Genomic DNA, 18,856 nt, shown 5'->3' with positions numbered 1-18,856 from the left:
TCCCTGTCGCCCAGTCTGTCCACGTGTGTGCAATACGAACATTCCCCAAACCCCGCTGATTGCTGGCTCATCCTCCTCACACACTCAGCAGCCAGAAGAAGAAAAATATGGCCACAAACAAGAAGAGAGAGTCCTGCCAATTGTTGCCATTGTTGGGGTTACCGTTGCCATGGTTATCTGCAGTAAAATGGGGATCTGTGGGAAGAGAAACAACTTTATTAAGCATACTACATATTTGCATATATAATCATTCCTGTGTGAAAGCCACTCTCAGAATATGAGGAGGCACAGACTTCCTGCTACCTGCAGGAACATGGGTGCTGGTGGAACAGGACCTAGCCAGCGCTCACCTCCTCTTTGGAAAAGGTCATTAGTGTTGAAGATTGTTGTGAAGAAGCCGAAGGGAAAAGCACCGATGCCAAAGGACATATGGAAGCCAGTGTCCCCGAACCCTTGGAAGGCCTGAATGGACGACACAGTCAAAGTTAGGAATGATGCATATGAACCACACTGTCAAAGGCATGGTAATGCTATGTGTATTTGCAGGCAACACACAGATGCAACATTTTCAGGACTGCCAAAACACACCATGCACAATTCATACAAATCACAACCATTACAGTCAAATACTGTGCCGGTTTAGCTTTGGTCTTGTACATTGTGAAGAAAGGTGACACCGAAGGCATAAGAAGACAGAGTCACCCCTGGGAGAGGACTCACCCCTCTGTTTTCTGGTTCTGTTCTCTGGCCCTGAGGTCGAGGTGGTGTTTTCAACCTGCAAGCAAACAACCTCCAAACAGTGAGAAGCGGTTTCCACTGATGGAAAAACACACAGAAATTATCCAAAGATGGGTACAAGAGGGGAAAAAGGTATACACAGCAGTAAACTGACACAGGTAAAAGTGTGCACGTACAGAAGAAAGTAAACACAGCAGCAAATAGAGACAGACAGTACCTGGGGTCCTCTTGGCTGGTGCTTCCCCTGCCATACAGTGGAATGACTTTCTCTCTGCTGATTCCTGCTTTGCACACGGGACACTGCTGTCTGCTGGGCCGAGTCTCGAGCCACTGAGAAAGGATCAGTAGAAACCACACTGAGAGGGACGTCCAATAACAGTGCTGAACACTTCGCTGCACCAGGACAGAACACACACACCGTGCAGTATAAGACAAAATACTCATTTCATATCATTTCAAAAAGAACTCACCTGGTGAAGACATGGCCAGCTATGAGAAAAAAAAAAAAAAACAGAAGAGAATATCTTAGTAAATGTAATTTAAATAGAAGTTTACATCACTGCTTTGTGTAAAATTGTTTGGTGTGTTCTTGTGTACATCATTAATATTTTCTATGAAGGCAACATACACAGCATAAGTAATACATAGGCTCCCCATATCACAAACTGTCGAGAATTTTCAAACATACAAATATTTTACAGTTAACTTATTCATACTGCATTTCTTGTCAATTTTGTAAAATTTCTATTACCGGTGAAAACGGCATAATCTATGGTGGAATCTATGGTATCTATGTGTTTCCATCTTTCAGATGATTGGATGCAAATTACTGCGATCTAAAAGAACAGGAGTAGGGTAGGGAGGTGCAGTGGGTTTGGCCGGGTCCTGCTTACTGGTGGGTCTGGGATTCGAGTCTTGCTTGGGGTGCCTTGTGACAGACTGGTGTGCCACCCTGGGTGTGTCCCCTCCCCCTCCAGCCTTGCACCCTGTGTTCCGGGTTAGGCTCCAGCTCACCACGACCCCAGTTGGGACAAGCGGTTTCAGCCTGTGTGTGTGTGTGTGTGTGTGTGTGTGTGTGTGTGTGTGTGTGTGTGTAATGGAATAGGACCATGTGATCATCTAAATGCAACTCACACTGACAGTGTTTACAGCTTGCATCTGATGCTCCTGAATGTACATGATCAATAAAATGATCAACTTTATACACATTTATGGTCAAAAGTTATAAGTTATGGGCACACTATTTTACTTTCAAAGTTGTTAAAATGTTTCACCATTTAAATTTACTTAATTTACTCTGGTTGTACTCTTTCTGCAAAACAGCATACAATGTTTGGATTGTACTACAGACTACCTATAAACTCAGTTTTACTGGAGAAATTCAAGGCAACTACCCTGCCCAAGGGTGTTAGTAGTTACTTAGTGGTAAATGTTACTTTGGAGTTACAAACAAATCAAACTACAGACCTCCATCCCCTACTGTGTTCATAAAATAATAAATCAGTATTTAGGTTCTCCTGTTCATTAACTGCTTTACTGCAAAACAGACCACCCTGCAAGCTCATTTAATTGCCAAGCTCTTGATTCATTAAATCAGGCTGATTCTCTGCTGTCAGCGCTAATTAGCTCTGAAAGTGACCCCCTCTTCAGATACCACACAACTTCCTAAAGGGCACTCACTGAAGAGGCAGCGTGCCTCGGCAATCCCTAGAAAACATCCAATTCATGACCAGTTCACCCAGCAGTGCAATGACAGAACTAGAGATCACGTTAACTGATGAGTCTGCTAATAATGTTACAGCAGTGGTGGAATATGTAAAAGATTTAAAACACAGATTTGAACTTTTAACAGGGTGGAACATATCTGGTAAAAGCTGGTGCAGCCTTATGAATCTGGGCTGGTTGTGTTTCCACCAAAAGATCAGAGCTTCAAAGTCACATTACTGTTAGTAAACTGAGGGCAACATTCATTGAAAATTACATAAGGAGACTGACAGCAGACAGAAACGTAAGCAATTCAAAGATGTGCACGCAATTCCAGTGTTTCTGTGTTGTGTTTGACCTTTGGAGACGAGGAACATTAAGTTGAAGGTGTACAATTAAACAGCCTCTTAACGGGCACATCACCCAAAAGGGGGAAACGTTTTGTGATGTGCTGAAAAACAGAAAAAGCATCACTTTATATATTAGCCATCACTGATGCCTGTAAAAGCTAGAGATGGCAGGAATAAGACATTGTTTCAAATTTGGATGAATGCTGAAGTGTCAGTTTGTCCGTTTCCCCCATGGCACGGCTCTTCATGGAACAACCATGAGCTTCACGACATCCACAGCACCATAAGGAGAAACTGAAGCTACAGATCCTTGCAAACTGGGAACCTGACAGGACTGGAAAAGACCTAGCCACATGCTGCTGTAAAGAGGATCAAGGCCGATAAGCCAATCTGTAGCCCAGACACATTTATTGCTGCCAATATTCCAGTGTACCGAGTGTCTCCAACTAACTGCTGATGTTACATAACCATGAACAAGTACAATGGCTACACACAATTACATTCTCAGCTGTCAGTATCAACATGTCCTTGCTAATGGAGCCAACATTAGCCGAATCAAAGGTTCTATTTACATGAGGACTCCTCCAAACGTTGAACGACTTTGGCTCTATTTATTGTCATTACATGAAAATGTCCCCGTTACCCTACAGAAACACCATCCACCTGTCACATCTACATTTCCTTCACTGTTCTTCAACTATATGTGCTCTTGACCTCAATCGCCTTGCCGCTAATCTCACATTAACCTGTTGCATTAACAGAGTATGACACACTGTTCTGTTGCACAAACACAAAGTCCTAAACAAAGACCAGCGTTACAGACGTAGTGGCATGGCCCGGCATGGGGGGCTTGAGACAGAGGGAAAGGTCAAGTGTGTGCTCAACAACCTACATGAGACCCATGTGGATTGTTGCTCAACTTCTTGGGAGATCCTAATATTATTCCAATGGCTCAGCAGTGGGTTCAGCGTGATGGGAACGCGTCTCAACACCGCCCTGACACAGGCCGCAGCGGGGGTGACCGTGTGGCACTGGACCTTGTCCTTTAGTACTAAAACATATGTACCCTCATGGCAGTAAACAGCAGTACAGCACACACTGCTAGGGCTACAGCTGAGTAACAGCGAGTCACTCAGCCTGGAGTCACGTGACCAGAGACTCACCTTTACACTCATTTACTACATAGTGCCCACATCCCCATTTCAAGCTCAACCCAAATGTCCCTCTTCTCACACAAAAGTCCCTTCTGTGGGAACTGATACTTGTACTAACCTTCTGTAATAACTCTTACAAAACTACCTGTTCGACGTTAGACTGAGTCACCAGAAGAGCAACACAAACTGGACAGAACTGGTTCTGAAGCGACAGCGTTTTAGCTGAAGTAACCTTCAGACCTCGTCGTAACTGGGGGGGCGGGGAACTATCATCATGTATATAAATAAGATTAATAAGGTATTTCTCACAAAAAAAACTTTTTTTAAAAAGAGGTAGTTATGGAGAATGAGCTAGTGACACAGCTGGAACTCCGGGCCAATACATACTAGGAAACTCACCCGTGAAAAACAGATTTTTTTTAGCTCAAACAAAAATTCATGACGAGACAACACATGCGAATACGAATTAATACTGTACAGTGACAGTGCTACAGTACTGTACTGCGTTATACCCGCGTATATTACTGTAGTAGAGCAGCGCTGCAGCGTCGGGCTCCCTTCCCGGGACCCGCCGACAGAGCGGCTCGAGCCGGGGGTCTCCACGTCGACACTGAGTTCCCGCGCGCGCGCCCTACCAGAACAGGTGTCCGCACAGGCTGATGACGGCGTCGCGCGCCGTGTCCAGGCAGATGTTGCACTCGAACGTGGCCCGCTCGCGCTCGCGTTCCCGCTCCGCGCCTCCTCCTCCGCCTCCTGCGGCACCACCGCGCTCGTCGCTGCTCTCACCGGCCGGGAAGCCTCCTCTGCTGGCGGGGCCGCCGTCACTCGAGGACCGTGGATCCGCGGCCGCCATATTTGTTTACGGAAAAGTGTCAATCGAGCGGCAGGACTCACACCGTGCAGCCCACTTGACTGATTCAGAGTCCCGAGTTCGTAGCTTCCGTTTCCGGGAGGAGGTGCGGAGGGGGGAGTGAGGGACGTTTTGAGGTGTGGGACCACCGTCGCTGTGTTGAGGCAGAATACAGTAGCAGGAATTACAGCTTTTGAACTATAATATGTAGATTTTTTTATGTCGCTGCTATTATTTACATGCCAGTTACTTGAACTGCGGAAGTGTAAATAAATAAAATATCACACTTTCTTTTAAGATCACATTCTACTGGTCTCATCACTTTCTCCCAAACCACTGTATTTCAGCCTGGAAGTGCCTTTTTAACGAGAAAAACGCAAGTTATAGTTATTTTGACATTGTCTTTCTGCACTGTATTATGTCCATATATGAGTGTAGATGCTGTGTGTGCAAATAGTCATTTATTGATAACCGCTGGACCAGTGAGTGGCAGGTTGATGATAGTCCAGAACCCGGAGAGCACGATATGTGAGGGAGGATATACACCGAATGGGTACCAATCCAAAGGGCCTTATCTGACAATTAACAGCTCACCTAGTGTGTGTGTACATACAGGTTCAAATATTTAAAATTTATTGAAGTGCTCTCTCTCTCTCTGTAGTTTCACTTACCTTCCCTGAAAATACAATAAATTCATTCGGATATGTCACTCTAGACTTAAGATCTCATCTAATGAAGAAGAGGGTTACATAAATAAAAACGTGATTATGACACACACAGTTCTAACGTCGCCAACGTTATTTTTTCAATATATACACACTTGTCTGTACTCCTGTTGATTAATTGCTAAAACTTCTAGATAAACTTTTCAAAACTGACAATTCTTTTGCACTTCCACCAGGGGGAAGGATCGGTCTGTCAGCTCGCGACTCGTGTCTCGTGCCTCGTGCTTCATGCTTCGTGCGACGTGCGTCTTGCGTCATCAACATGGGCAGGGCTTACGAACCCGGAAGAGACAAAAAGACAAAAAAAGATAAATGAATGTAGAGTTGTATGTTTTTTTTTAAGTGTTGTTTGGTATTGATGTAATTATAAGTATAAATTATAGTTGTAATTGTTTTTGTATTGAAATGTAAACAAAAACTACAGTACCATCACACGCTGCAAAGTGAGAGTTGCACAAATACACGATAATTAACTATAATTTATTATTGTAAAGTAGAATAAAGTAGGAACGACTCTGCAGCAACTACATTTTTCATGTATTTATTTAGCAGAGATTTCCTCCAAAGTCACTTATCTGTTTCTGTTTGTGTGTCAGTTGAGTTGACAACGCCCAAATGACATGCTTGTTGATTCCTACTTTCACTTCACACAAAACTCCTGAAAACAGTATAAGATGGTGAAGTCTGTGTCAAAGTCACATTTAAGATGACCTATGTTCTAGAATACAAAAGAGAACATGTTAAATGGAATGCATCAATTGTGGAACTGGGAATCTATGACTGACAGAAAGGTTTTGGGGGTGTCAAGTACCAATAGTTAATCTGACATGTAAGTAGATGAACAAATTATGAAAAGAAACTGCATTTGTATCCATTATATTGATTTGAAAAGACTTGAAAGGCAGGAAAGAACAAGAAAAGCCAGAAAGAACTGGACTGTGGCTCCAACAAAGATCTCGATATCACTTTAAAATGATGGAAAGTACTTGTTTAGGCTCTGCTGTGTCCCTGTTCAACAATGTTGACTAGAATGCGGGCTGTTTTTTTTTTTATGCTCTCAAAAACAAGGTAAGGAATCAGATGAAAAACTGGCTCCTCGAGTTAGTAAGTAAATTTGCAGTAAAACAAGTTTCAGCACGAGAGCAAATCAATTTCACTTAAATATCCTTTTCATTCTTGTGTGCAACTTAGTCAAAATAAAGTGTCAGGCTATGACATTAAAAACCAACATTAAGAAGTGGGGGAAGTTTTAGGATTTTCTTATTATTTTCAGGTACTTTTCTTCTCTCCCAGCAGCTGCCTGTGTCACTGAAACTTTTGCCTGCAGTGTTTCTTTTGTCCATGAAGTCATTATTGTCTTATCCATTTAACTTCTCCAGGTTGATACTCGTAACTCATGTATCACATGATCCTTTTATACAGCACTAAATAACTGAAGCATCATATAATTTCACCGCGTGTTCAACTGAAAGTGTAACATTTTTGCTTTAGTTACTGCTGACACTAAATATAAGCGAGCTTTCTTTCTGGAAGTCATTTACTCAAAACTGAGGTTTTAAATGTAAATGATTCAAATTTACATTTTCATATGTATATATAAATGTTTTTGTAATTCCACAGTTGGCATAGAAATTGAACTGATATTTCTCATTTAGTTGGTTCCACTTCTATTTACATTTATTCATTTAGCAGATGCTTTTGTCCAAAGCGACATACATCTCAGCAAAAGTACAATTTATGCATTACATTAAGAGAAAGAGACACAGCTGTAGACATGTGACTCAAGTAAACCTAATTTGTTGCCTACCACTTGCTGCACCGATGTTCATCGTTTAAGTAGGTGCGTAAAACACAGGATCGACAAATCCTGATACTCTCATACCATTTTTTTTTTTTTAAAATAACATTTATAAGATACACAAGCAAACAAAAACAATGCAGGAGTAGTGGCTGAATAAAGGCTTGATGTGGTAATGCTCATGAAGTTACGGTGCATGAACATTTACACCGTACGTGAGCTGGAGAGATCTTGGGTGAAATGGGTCAGGAAAAGGTGAGTTTTCAGACCTTTTTTGAATGTAGACAGAGTTTCCACAGTTCTGAGTGAGAGGGGGAGGTCATTCCACCACAATGAAGCCAGAACTGTGAACCTCTGTGCTTTACCTTTCATGCGCAGGACCATCAAGCAAGCAGAAGTAGATGAGTGAAGGGGTCTGGCTGGGGTATAGCGGTTGATCAAGACCTGTAAATAGCTGGGAGCGGTTCTATTGATGCATTTGTAGACAATAACCAGGGTCTTGAATTTGAGTTGGGCAGCTATAGGAAATCAGTGCAGAGAAATGAGAAGAGGAGATACGTGGGAACGCTTAGGCAAATCAAACACAACGCGTGCAGCAGCATTTTGTAGAAGCTGCAGAGGTTTGATGGCAGTAGCAGGGAGGCCACACAGGAGAGAGTTGCAGTAGTCCAGATGGGAAGTCACCATGGCCTGGACAAGTAGTTGGATGGAGTCAGTTGTGAGGTAGGGACAGATCCTACGAATATTATGCAGGATGTATCTGTAGGATGGGTTGTGGTTTTGATGTGCTGAGAGAAAGAGAGACTTGAGTCAATTATTACTCCCAGACTCTTAGCCAAGGAGGTAGGCAAGATGAGTGAGTTGTCCAGTTTGATTGATACATCGTGACAGGAGGATGGGCTGGCTGGGGGGTAAAGAATCTCTGTTTTGGAGAGGTTGAGTTGGAGGTGGTGATCAGACATCCACGAAGAGATGACCGACAGGCAAGCAGCTATGCCTGCGGAGATGTCTGACGCACCAGGTGGAAAGGAGTGTAATGAATTGCCAGCAATTCACAGACTCTAAAATTAGCATTTTAATTAAAAGATGCAATGTAATTACATGACTTTACAGCAAGTCCAGAATAAATTGGTATGTATGGAGCAAAGCTGGGCCCCACGATGGTTAGTTGTAGCCACTGGTCACAGATACCAAAAAATTTGTTGATATGTAATTACATTTATCTTAGAACACCAAAAAAAATCAAAACACCAGATAAATACATTACACAAATCAAACAATAAAAAGGCAATATTCATTTCATGTAAACAGAAGCTGAAAGTATTTAGGCTGAAACTATAATACATCAGAGCTTTGAATGTAAGGGAAATAATACCAATTATCAAAAAGATGAAAAAGATGAACAAATTGTATAGCTAGGGTTCCCTAAATTATTCAGAATGTATTAATTAATATGTGGAACTAAGAAAAAATGCAAATACATTCTTATCAATAAACAGGAATTCTTCCACATAACCTCCAGTAAGACTTGCGTTGATACCCCCCAGGTATAAGATCAATAGATACACAAGTACATTGTTCAAGATCAACACACACACACACACACACACACACACACACACACACACACACACTTTCTGAACCGCTTGTCCCATACGGGGTTGCGTGGAACCGGAGCCTACCCAGCAACACAGGGCGTAAGGCCGGAAGGGGAGGGGACACACCCAGGACGGGACGCCAGTCCGTCACAAGGCACCCCAAGTGGGATTTGAACCCCAGACCCACCCGAGAGCAGGACCCGGTCCAACCCACCACGCCCCCCTTACCTCACAAACATTAATAAAAATAATAATAATAATAAAAAAAAAAAAAAAAAAAAAAAAAAAAAAAAAACTCAGGATGCTTCCATTTATATCAGTAGTTGCCACATCCAATCAAAGTTGCAGAGGTCATCCTTCAGCTGCAAGGGTAGTCATACTCACACAAAGAGCAACTTAAGAGTTGACAATTTAGTATTTACCAACCCATACCAGTCAACTTACATGTCTAAAAATTAGTGCAGATAAATTCTTATGTAATGCAAGTATACAAGTACCACAAAAATAAGCTTTTGAAGAGTTGAGGTAATGAGCAATACCTTCATGAATGTGACTCAATGATTTGTCAGCGTAATATGAAAAAGTAGAAATAAAATAGAAAAAAAAAAGACTTCTGCCTCTTACCACAGACCAGAGAGTACAGTACAGAGAGAGTGTGAGGATGTCATGTAGTGTGTCTCTCTGGCTCTGTGTCTATGACCCATTACTATCATAGCCTAAACCTAACCCTTGGAATATACACAGGATCATTTATTATTTAAAATCTGTTTCTAAATTGCAATTTTCATTCACATAAATTCAGCGGGCACCAGTAGAGGAAAAGAGCCACAATGACAGTTCACATCTTCTCTTCTGTTCCTCTCCTGACAGTTTTAGAGTTCAGTTACAGGATATACTGTATTTGAGGGCTGATGTATTAAGCCTTTGTACCACTGTCCAGCAACTGGATATTCACTTAACACTTCTCATTCTGGACTGAGCTCTTTCCTGAGTCTGTGGAACCTGTAAAATGAACAGACACCAATATTAAAACAGAACTGTGAAGTGCCTCAAGTGAAGGGTATTGACTGTGTAATCTTTTAATTTTGTTGCATAATAAAAACAGAATGACATTTGATTATGACAAAATAGTACAAAAAACGATATTTCCAGAACTTTTCCTCTATCCCAGCAGGTTCCTCAGAACCCCTTTTATCTGCATATTTTATTGCAAAAAAGAATGGTGAAAGGAAAAAGTTATTAATTACAACTGTGAAAAATAATACCATAATTACAATTCTGGATTAGGTTATCAATACCTGCCTCATTATCTGCATGTATCTAATAAATACCAATTTCATTCTATAGTAACAGACAAGTTTGTGTACGCAGCATAATGATTCAAACATTAAGATGACAATCATGACAAAAAACCTGTTTAAAACTGTGGGAATGACAAAGAAGGGGGGGATTTTCCTTGGTGTACTAGATACCGATGTCTAGATCATCAAAATCTGTTCTGGAACGAGTTCTCGTTATCATGAAATCACTGCACTGAGACCGATGAAGATAGCTGGATGAACACACATCCTCACCTGTCTTATACTGTTATGTTTGACACAAATGAAAGTGGCAGGTTTGAGATTTAGAGAATTATGATTTACCTTTTACATTCATCAGCGGGTTTTCCTCCTCAAAGTTGTTGCTGGAGCTGTCACTGCCTGGAGCAGAAGTACAGAGTCATTGTCAATATTGTCTTTCTGTAGTTATGACAGTAATAGTCACAGAGATCCTTTGGGATTCATTATTTTATTTTGTACTTTGGTAAATCACTGCTCTGAGTTTGATTTATGAAACATTAGGGCTCATCACAGTACCATTCAGAGATTGTCTCCCTCCATTCAGGTTCTCACTACTGCTGCTGTCTGATGAGCCATGTCCTGAATTCACAAAAACAACATGAGCATTAACACAGAACCACTAAAACCACTTTAAGTACAGTGTCTGGGCTGTTTTTAACCTCCTGTGTGCTGCTTGGTAAAAACACTCCAGTAGCTTCACATTGTAAGATGCTTTGGAAAAAACATCAGCTAAATGATTAAATGTAAACGTAAATGTGAACACTGAATTAAAGTAACAATGATCACAAAAAGTCTTACCAGAGTCACTGTCTTTGGAGCCCTGGGTTCCATTTGTCACTGTCAAAGGAGAAGAAGGATGAAAACTGAGTCATTCACTACAACTGGGAAAAATGTAGTAAGCTGCTACATGAACAGTGTTAATGATCAGCAACTGTCATCCAGTGGTGGTAAGATCAGAATGTCTTGTCTCTTCTCTTCTCCCATGTACAGTATCTACAAAAAGTTTTCACCCCCCTGGACTTTTTAGTCTTTTATTTTATGTTTATCTAAATCCTGTTAAAAACTGTGGGAATGACACAAAAAAAAAAAAAAACTTGGATACCGACACCTACATCATTAAAATTCTTTCTGGAACAAGTTCTCGTTATCATGAAATCACTGCACTGAGACCGATGAAGATAGCTGGATCAACACACATCCTCACCTGTCTTATACTGTTATGTTTGACACAAATGAAAGTGGCAGGTTTGAGATTTAGAGAATAATGATTTACCTTTTACATCCGTCAGCAGGTTTTCCTCCTCAGAGTTCTTGCTAGAGCTGTCATTGCCTGGAGCAGAAGTACAGAGTCATTGTCAGTATTGTCTCTGTGTAGTAATGACAGTAATAGTTGCACAGATCCTTTGGGATTTCATTCTTTTATTTTATACTTTGTTGAATCACTGCTCTGAGTTTGAATTATGAAACATTAGGGCTCATCACAGTACCATTCGGAGATTGTTTCCCTCCATTCAGGTTCTCATTGCTGTTGCTGTTTGATGAGCCATGTCCTGAATTCACAAAAACAACATGAGCATTAATACAGAACCACTAAAACCACTTTAAGTACAGTGTCTGGGCTGTTTTTAACCTCTTATGTGCTGCTTGGTAAAAACACTCCAGTAGCTTAACATTGTAAGTTGCTTTGGAAAAAAGCATCAGCTAACTGAATAAATGTAAATGTAAATGTGAACACTGAGTTAAAGTAACAATGATCACAAAAAGTCTTACCAGAGTCATTGTCTTTGGAGCCCTGTGCTTTGTTTTTCACTGTCAGAAGGAGAAGAAGAATGATAAATTCAATTTTTTCTAGATAGAAACTCTTTTCGTGTGTGAAAATGTGAAGGTCTGACTGGCTGTTACATTCGCCAAGAGTCTTACAGGATATGTCAGTTATGTCAAATATGTCAGTTTGCCACATGTGTGATGTCTAAAAATGGCACCAAGAAGTGCAATAAATCCTGGTCAAGCTGAAGATTTAAAGTAAACACTGCCTACAAAATGTCCCAAACACAGAGATTTCCATGCAACATATCCTACCTATTATTCCCTGCTTGTAGAGGAAGAACACAATCCCACCAACAGCAGCCAAGAGTATGACAAGCAGCACCCCGACGATGATCCCAATTTTGTTGTCTTTACAGTCACAGCAGGTACGATCTACAAATCAAACACATAGCTGAATGTTCTAAAAGATGTAATAAAAACACCATGCACTTCAGTAGAAATATGAAGTAGCACAAGAAATAATGAATGTCCCCAAGTTAAAATTACAAAGTATGACTCTCACAGCAAGACTTTCAGCTGAGCTTCTAAAAACAGTATTCAGTGCATCAATGTTTGTGACAGTGAGTGAAAAAACTGAATTTAACTACTGCTACCAAACAGTCTTTTCAATGACTTCTTATGCCTATGAAGGTAAATCTGAAAGTTTTGTGCATATATATTATGATGATACCACATCAGTAAATGTAGGAATGGGGTAATCACCACAATACCTAGTGGGATGAATATTAAAAAAAGGCATTTCATGTTATTACTTTCTACCATTTTGTTTATTGCCCACTTAAAATATGTAATTAATGAAACATGCAGCTGTTTAAATGCAGAGTAGCAGTTAAAGAGATTGACTTGTAGTTGGAAGGCTTTACTATGCACCCCCATCCTATCCAATATACATTCAAGACCTTAATTTAGTAAAACAAGCAGTACCCCAAGTTTTGTGAACAGGTTCCTTCAAGGCCCTGTGATTGATTTTGCAGCTGTACTCTCTGTCATCATTCTCTGGGATCTCCAGAGACTTCTTCAGCTGAAATGTTTCCTCTGGTCTCTCATCGGGATTTTCTCTATCAGGTCTGACACCAGTGGGTCTGACACCAGTGGACAGAACCCCATCCCTCTCAGTCAAGGCAATGCCATTCCTATATATTTCTACTACAACATCTTTTGGATAGAATTCAGTAGCCAGGCAGTGAAGAACCATATTTCCAGGGTTTTTAGACTTCTTTGCAAAGACAAAAACCTTTGGAGGAGCTGAAAAATAGGAACAAAATGTTAGTATGCTACTAATTTTTTTTTAAGAAATGTGTTCAATTGTTTATAATAAATATCTATGTATATTATACACTGAAATAGACTCTGAATCTAGAAGAATGATTTGAAAATTAAGAGAAATATGAGGCATTATTAGTTGTAATACAACATAGCATTCATGCATATTACTTGTTTATACAATGTTACGGTTCATATAATATAGTAATATAAGGGTCGTCAGAAAAAAACCCCCCATCATAAGTGAGGGACTACCTGTATGTAAATTTACTAATTCAGATAATGATGCATATACATGGGGGGGTGCGGTGGCGCAGTGGGTTGGACCACAGTCCTGCTCTCCGGTGGGTCTGGGGTTCAAGTCCTGCTGGGGGTGCCTTGCGATGGACTGGCGTCCCGTCCTGGGTGTGTCCCCTCCCCTTCACACCCTGTGTTACTGGGTAGACTCCGGTTCCTCGCGACCCCGTATGGGACAAACAGGTGTGTGTGTGTGTGTGTGTGTGTGTGTGTGTGTGTGTGTGTGTGTGTGTGTGTGTGTGTGTGTGTGTGTGTGTGTGTGTGTGTGTGTGTGTGTGTGTGTGTGTGTGTGTGTGTGTGTGTGTGAAAAAAAAAAAAACACATATAGGGTGGCACTGTCTCACAGCGCCTGGGTGGTGCGAGAGAACGTGGGTTCGATCCCCGCTCAGTCTGTGTGGAGTTTGCATGTTTTCCCATGTCTGTGTGGGTTTCCTCCAGGTGCTCCAGTTTCCTCCCACAGTCCAAAGATATGCTGTTCAGGTTCCCCCATAGGGTGCGAGTGTCATGGAGTGTGTTTCACTAATGCATGGATGAGTAACCCCTTGTAAGTAGTGTATCTAGCAGTGTAGGTCACCTGGTGAATAAGGTGTGTGGGCTAGTAACACTACATAGTATCTGGTTGTAAGTTGCTTTGGACAAAAGCATCTGCTAAGTGAAAAAATGTAATGTACATAAATTACATATACACAGTACTGTGCAAAAGTCTTGGGCACTTACATGTTTATTTAATGTCTTGTGCATTAGTGTCAATGGGAAAGAGCATAATTTAGATTTCCAAGCATTCCTTTGCAAAAAGTTACAGTATTACAGTAAGGGTTTTGTATGTCATTAAAGAAAGAAAGTACACACACACACACACACACACACACAGACAGTCTGAGACTGTTTGTCCTGAGCTGGGTCACGGCAAACCAGAGCCTAACCGAGCAACACAGGGCACAAGGCTGGGGGGAGGGGACACACCCAGGATAGGACGCTAGTCCATCACAAGGCACCCCAAGCAGAACTCGAACTCCTTGGGACAAATGGTTGTTGATGATGGATGGTTACTTTGCTTTGCAAAAAGTTTAAGAGAATTATTTCTGGAAGCATTCTCACATTTTCTACACCTCCCCCCCCCCCAAGTACCTAAAACTTTTGCACACTACTGTACATAGGCAAATATACACACACACACACACACACACACACACACACACTTTCTGAACCGCTTGTCCCATACGGGGTCACGGGAAACCGGAGCCTACCAGACAACACAGGGCGTAAGGCCAGAGGGGGGAGGGGACACACCCAGGACAGGACGCCAGTCTGTCGCAAGGCACCGCAAGCGGGACTTGAACCCCAGACCCGCCAGAGAGGAGGACCTGGTCCAACCCACTGCGCCACCGCACCCCCAGCAAATACATACACATATATTTGAATACACATAGGCAAACACACACTCATATGGTGAAGGCAGAGTATTACTCACAGTGTTTCCTCAGATCTACTTCCCCATAATACATGAACTTTGATAACCAGTCCATACACTCCTTCTGCAGATAGCCTTTAGTGTACTGGTTCAGGGTCTGAGAGTCATCCCATTTTTTTTTTGTGGGCTGGGCTGCTGGAACTGGAGCAATCCATCGTGAGTTGGATTCATCAAAGGACAGAAAGTCCTCACCATCATAGCTATACTGGTCAAAGCCTTCTTTAAATTTTAGAGATCCATCAGGCTGTTGGACACCCTTACAACCATGTCTCCACTGGAGCACATGGATATCTGAGAAGAACAAGCAAAACAGGCGAATCAGTCACAGGACAGTGTCCTACAGCAAAGGAGTGACACTCAGTCTTAATACACTTACAATAAGTGCTTTTGCACTTTCTAGCAACAGGGTCAGAAATTGCCTGGTTTGAGAGAACAAATGTATCTCACCAGAGCTGTTGTGTCTCATGCGATCCATCAGAATGTTGACGTTGACTTTGAACCACTGCTCTTTGCTCCTGCGGGACTGTGTTCCTTTACCCCAGTAATTCTCATCCAGGCGCTCTTTCATCCACTCCTGTCTTGGAATCTTAAGCTTCTCCTGGCTGTTGTAATAGTCAATCTCTTTATCATTCAGGATTCCCATGGCTGTGAACTCGTAGATACCAGGGAGACCAATTGGCTTGGACAGTGCGGTGTAGATGTACTCAAGGGAGTGAATTTCTAAAAATGATAAAAGAAATATGTGGGTTATCAATACTGCTTGAAAATAAACTTTTCAAGTATTTACTGAGTGAAGGATGGGAAAATAGACAAGAAACACATTGAATTTGAGTCCGCTGTATGATAAGACACGTGCATACTTTCTATCATACTAAATTTGTTAAAACTAAGAAAATACATCAGTTTTTATTAAAATGTACCAAACGATGGCAAAAGCAGGTACCTGTACAAACATTTTACAACAATGATTGTATAAGCTGATGAACTGGAAGTAAAGGATAATTACTGTCATAAACACATTAGGTGTATCTCATCTGGTCAAAGTACAAGTGAACACTTATACCAGGAAGAAGCAGAGCGTCAAACTGGAGAATGCAACTGAACCTGTTACTCCTTCAGATGTGAGGACAACAGGAAGAGTGGAGCCTGAAATGTTTTTTGTACATATTTAAGCCCAGTTCCCTTTTAAAGTTAAAAATATCAATGATATGCCTGAAACAAAGATGGTTCAATGCTGACATCAAGGGCCCTTTACCCTGGTGAATGTGGTAACTGAAGTGCAACAGTTTCTAAAACTTGTTACCTAAAGGGTAAGAGCAAAAGAGGTAATAAAATGTTCACCACATTGTGTAAAGTAGAAGAAAAAGAAGTGTTGTGACTCGGGTATGGCTTGTTTCACTGGATTAATACTAGAATTTCTATATACTAGTTTACCCAAAAAGAAAAGTTAGGACATTTATCATCATGGAGAAAATAAAAACTGGCTGTCATTTTCTCTTCTTTACACACAGCACATCTGGGTTCTTTCTGTTATTACGTTATTATTTACTACTAAGCTGTAAATATTTATTACTGGTGAATAATAATATTATTAACACGGCCTTAGTTTGTATAAAAGGGTAACAAAAACCCTAAACCGTGGTTTCAGTTTTTATTTGCTGGGGTAACTTTTAGTTAAACAGGTGAAATAAATAAGTAAAATATTGGTATGTAAGAGAAATATAAACCATTAACTCATGATAAAGTAAGAAAATTAGGGGGGAAAAAAAATCTTACAAACATTATTATAACAACTTGGTTATACTTTCGCTTTTAGTTAGTATTACGACGTACTACATGATCATGTTGTAATTATAAAATACAACTTACCGTCACTCCCCTCTGTCCATAGAGGAAGTAAGAGTAGAGACAGCAATTGAAACCACATATTTTCACATTCAGGGTCCTTTTGGAATTATTATAAATTGGTAAGTATTTCTTTCTTTAATAATTATCCTAAGCTTAAGCTTCCATCCATCACAGTCTGGTTTTCCCAGAATCTGTGGCGTTTCGTTTCTCTGGAAAAGTGCGATATGTCTTTTGCTAACCAATCAGAATCCAAACAGGGATACCTCTGTAAACCAATCAAAATCTAATGCACCTTCTGTTATCCAGTCAGAGTGCGAGTAAGACTCTTTCTGGAACGCCAAATTTCTCCGTTAACCAGTCAGAGTTCAGCTGAGATTATTAACCAATCGGAAGTCCGATTCATGGAACGTAAAGAGTAGCGCAGGAAAAGCAGCTGCGGCAGGTTTGTAGCTCTGATGGTCGTAGTACGTAAAACTAACATGGGTGGAGGTGATATGTTTCACAACTTTACACATTTAAATTTCAAATGAAACTTATCAAAATCCCTTATGTGTTTTTATTACTTTTTGTTATTTTTTTTAATATCCCCCACTTGAACCTGCTTACTCTGCGACATTTGTCGCTCAGACAGTTATACGGGACTGACTCAGTCTGTTTTTGTGTTTCGCTGTTCCTGCTACGCAGCATTCTGTTGTTACTGTCCGTTCCGAGTTCGTCGAACATACGTTGAGATCCAGCCACACACACACACGTTTTCACATTCTTCTGTTGCTGTGGGTTTCCCAGCAGTTAGTAAACAATTAAAACACTCCCAATACAAGAACATAAATTTAGAGCCTAGTGCTGCGGGTTGCCTGCCACAGTCCCCAATGTGTTCCGTGCTGATAAAAAGTCACCTGACCGCTGGAGTAACGATATCTTTATTACTACAGTACTACACATGCGCACTTGCATTCTGACGTCACGTGACAGAAGGCATGTCAGGTGAAATGGTGACTAAATGCGCGCGCGAGCGCTTGCCCGGCGATGGATTGGTGTACTGTCCTGGGTGTACGCTGCCTTCTATTTCTATTATTGATTATGGATCACTGGGGTACTACATTGGACAAGCGCTTCTTGATTATTTATCTTTTAATACCGAGTTTTATCAGTTCTGCAAAAAAAAATAATGTAAAAGACATCTGGAATATCTTTAGCAAGACAAAAACTTTTGTAGTGTATCTTTAACTTTAAGTAAATAAAAAGATGCTTATTGGCTAGGATGGGATAATACTTTATTAATCCCTGCACGTAAATTCACACAGCAATTCAACATGAAACATAAAGCACCATAATACCACTACAAATAGTAATTAAATAATAAACAAAACAAAACCCACCTTAAGAGAAATATGCAGCATTATGACCTTTACATTAGAACAGTTAGGTTACACTAAAACAGTAAGAGTATACCATTGTGCTGACTAAGGTAGTAGAAATTCCCACATCATTGTATTGAGAAACTAACAGGTCCATGACTGACATTATGGAGACAGACAACTGTTAAGAAAGATTCCCAGAAGCACTTTTTTCTACAGCATAGCTGAATGATCTGGGGGCCAAAGGAGCTCATGATAATCACATCATGGAGGAGATGTGAGCCAGTTTCCATAACAGACTCCTCATCCTGGCCTCTGCCACTGCCACCACTGAGTCAGGGTCAAAACCCATCTCAGAACCCATTTTCTTCACAAGCTTGTTGAGTGTGCAGATCTTGCCAGCAGAGATGTTTGCATCATTCATAAGCATTCTGACTTAAAGATTAAAAATGGCAGTCAATACCCCATGTTTTGAAAATAGACTCATGGGTTGACATTACACTTGTATTCAACCCTACCAATAATGTCACTCCTT

General features: G+C 40.9%; 2 protein-coding genes across 3 annotated transcripts; both read right to left on the bottom strand.

Moving 5' to 3' along the window:
* Positions 1–14: 14 nt before the first annotated feature.
* On the bottom strand, positions 15–4,877 carry rnf5 (ring finger protein 5). Its single transcript, XM_029248135.1, has 6 exons — positions 4,582–4,877; positions 1,209–1,227; positions 956–1,068; positions 721–775; positions 351–462; positions 15–195 (listed from the first exon to the last, which is right to left on the bottom strand). The coding sequence occupies exons 1-6, from the start codon at positions 4,797–4,799 to the stop codon at positions 77–79; spliced, it is 636 nt and encodes a 211-aa protein (XP_029103968.1). The 5' UTR covers positions 4,800–4,877; the 3' UTR covers positions 15–76.
* A 4,304-nt stretch (positions 4,878–9,181) lies between these two features.
* LOC108935644 (class I histocompatibility antigen, F10 alpha chain-like) lies at positions 9,182–17,168 on the bottom strand. Of its 2 annotated transcripts, XM_018754411.2 has the most exons (12): positions 16,985–17,168; positions 15,563–15,835; positions 15,116–15,406; positions 13,009–13,329; positions 12,337–12,456; positions 12,028–12,066; positions 11,745–11,807; positions 11,531–11,587; positions 11,056–11,094; positions 10,774–10,836; positions 10,561–10,617; positions 9,182–9,919 (listed from the first exon to the last, which is right to left on the bottom strand). In XM_018754411.2, exons 1-12 carry the CDS (start codon positions 17,040–17,042, stop codon positions 9,873–9,875), a joined length of 1,428 nt encoding a protein of 475 aa, XP_018609927.1. In that variant the 5' UTR covers positions 17,043–17,168; the 3' UTR covers positions 9,182–9,872. The 2 variants fall into 2 exon arrangements, with proteins under 2 accessions (XP_018609927.1, XP_018609928.1); XM_018754412.2 differs by lacking the exons at positions 11,531–11,587; positions 11,745–11,807 and having other exon boundaries at positions 11,056–11,077; positions 12,050–12,066.
* Positions 17,169–18,856: the final 1,688 nt, after the last annotated feature.

This window comes from Scleropages formosus, chromosome 23, assembly GCF_900964775.1.
Source record: "Scleropages formosus chromosome 23, fSclFor1.1, whole genome shotgun sequence".
NCBI classification, from domain to species: domain Eukaryota; kingdom Metazoa; phylum Chordata; class Actinopteri; order Osteoglossiformes; family Osteoglossidae; genus Scleropages; species Scleropages formosus.
This window is presented reverse-complemented; position numbering and strand designations above follow the sequence as displayed.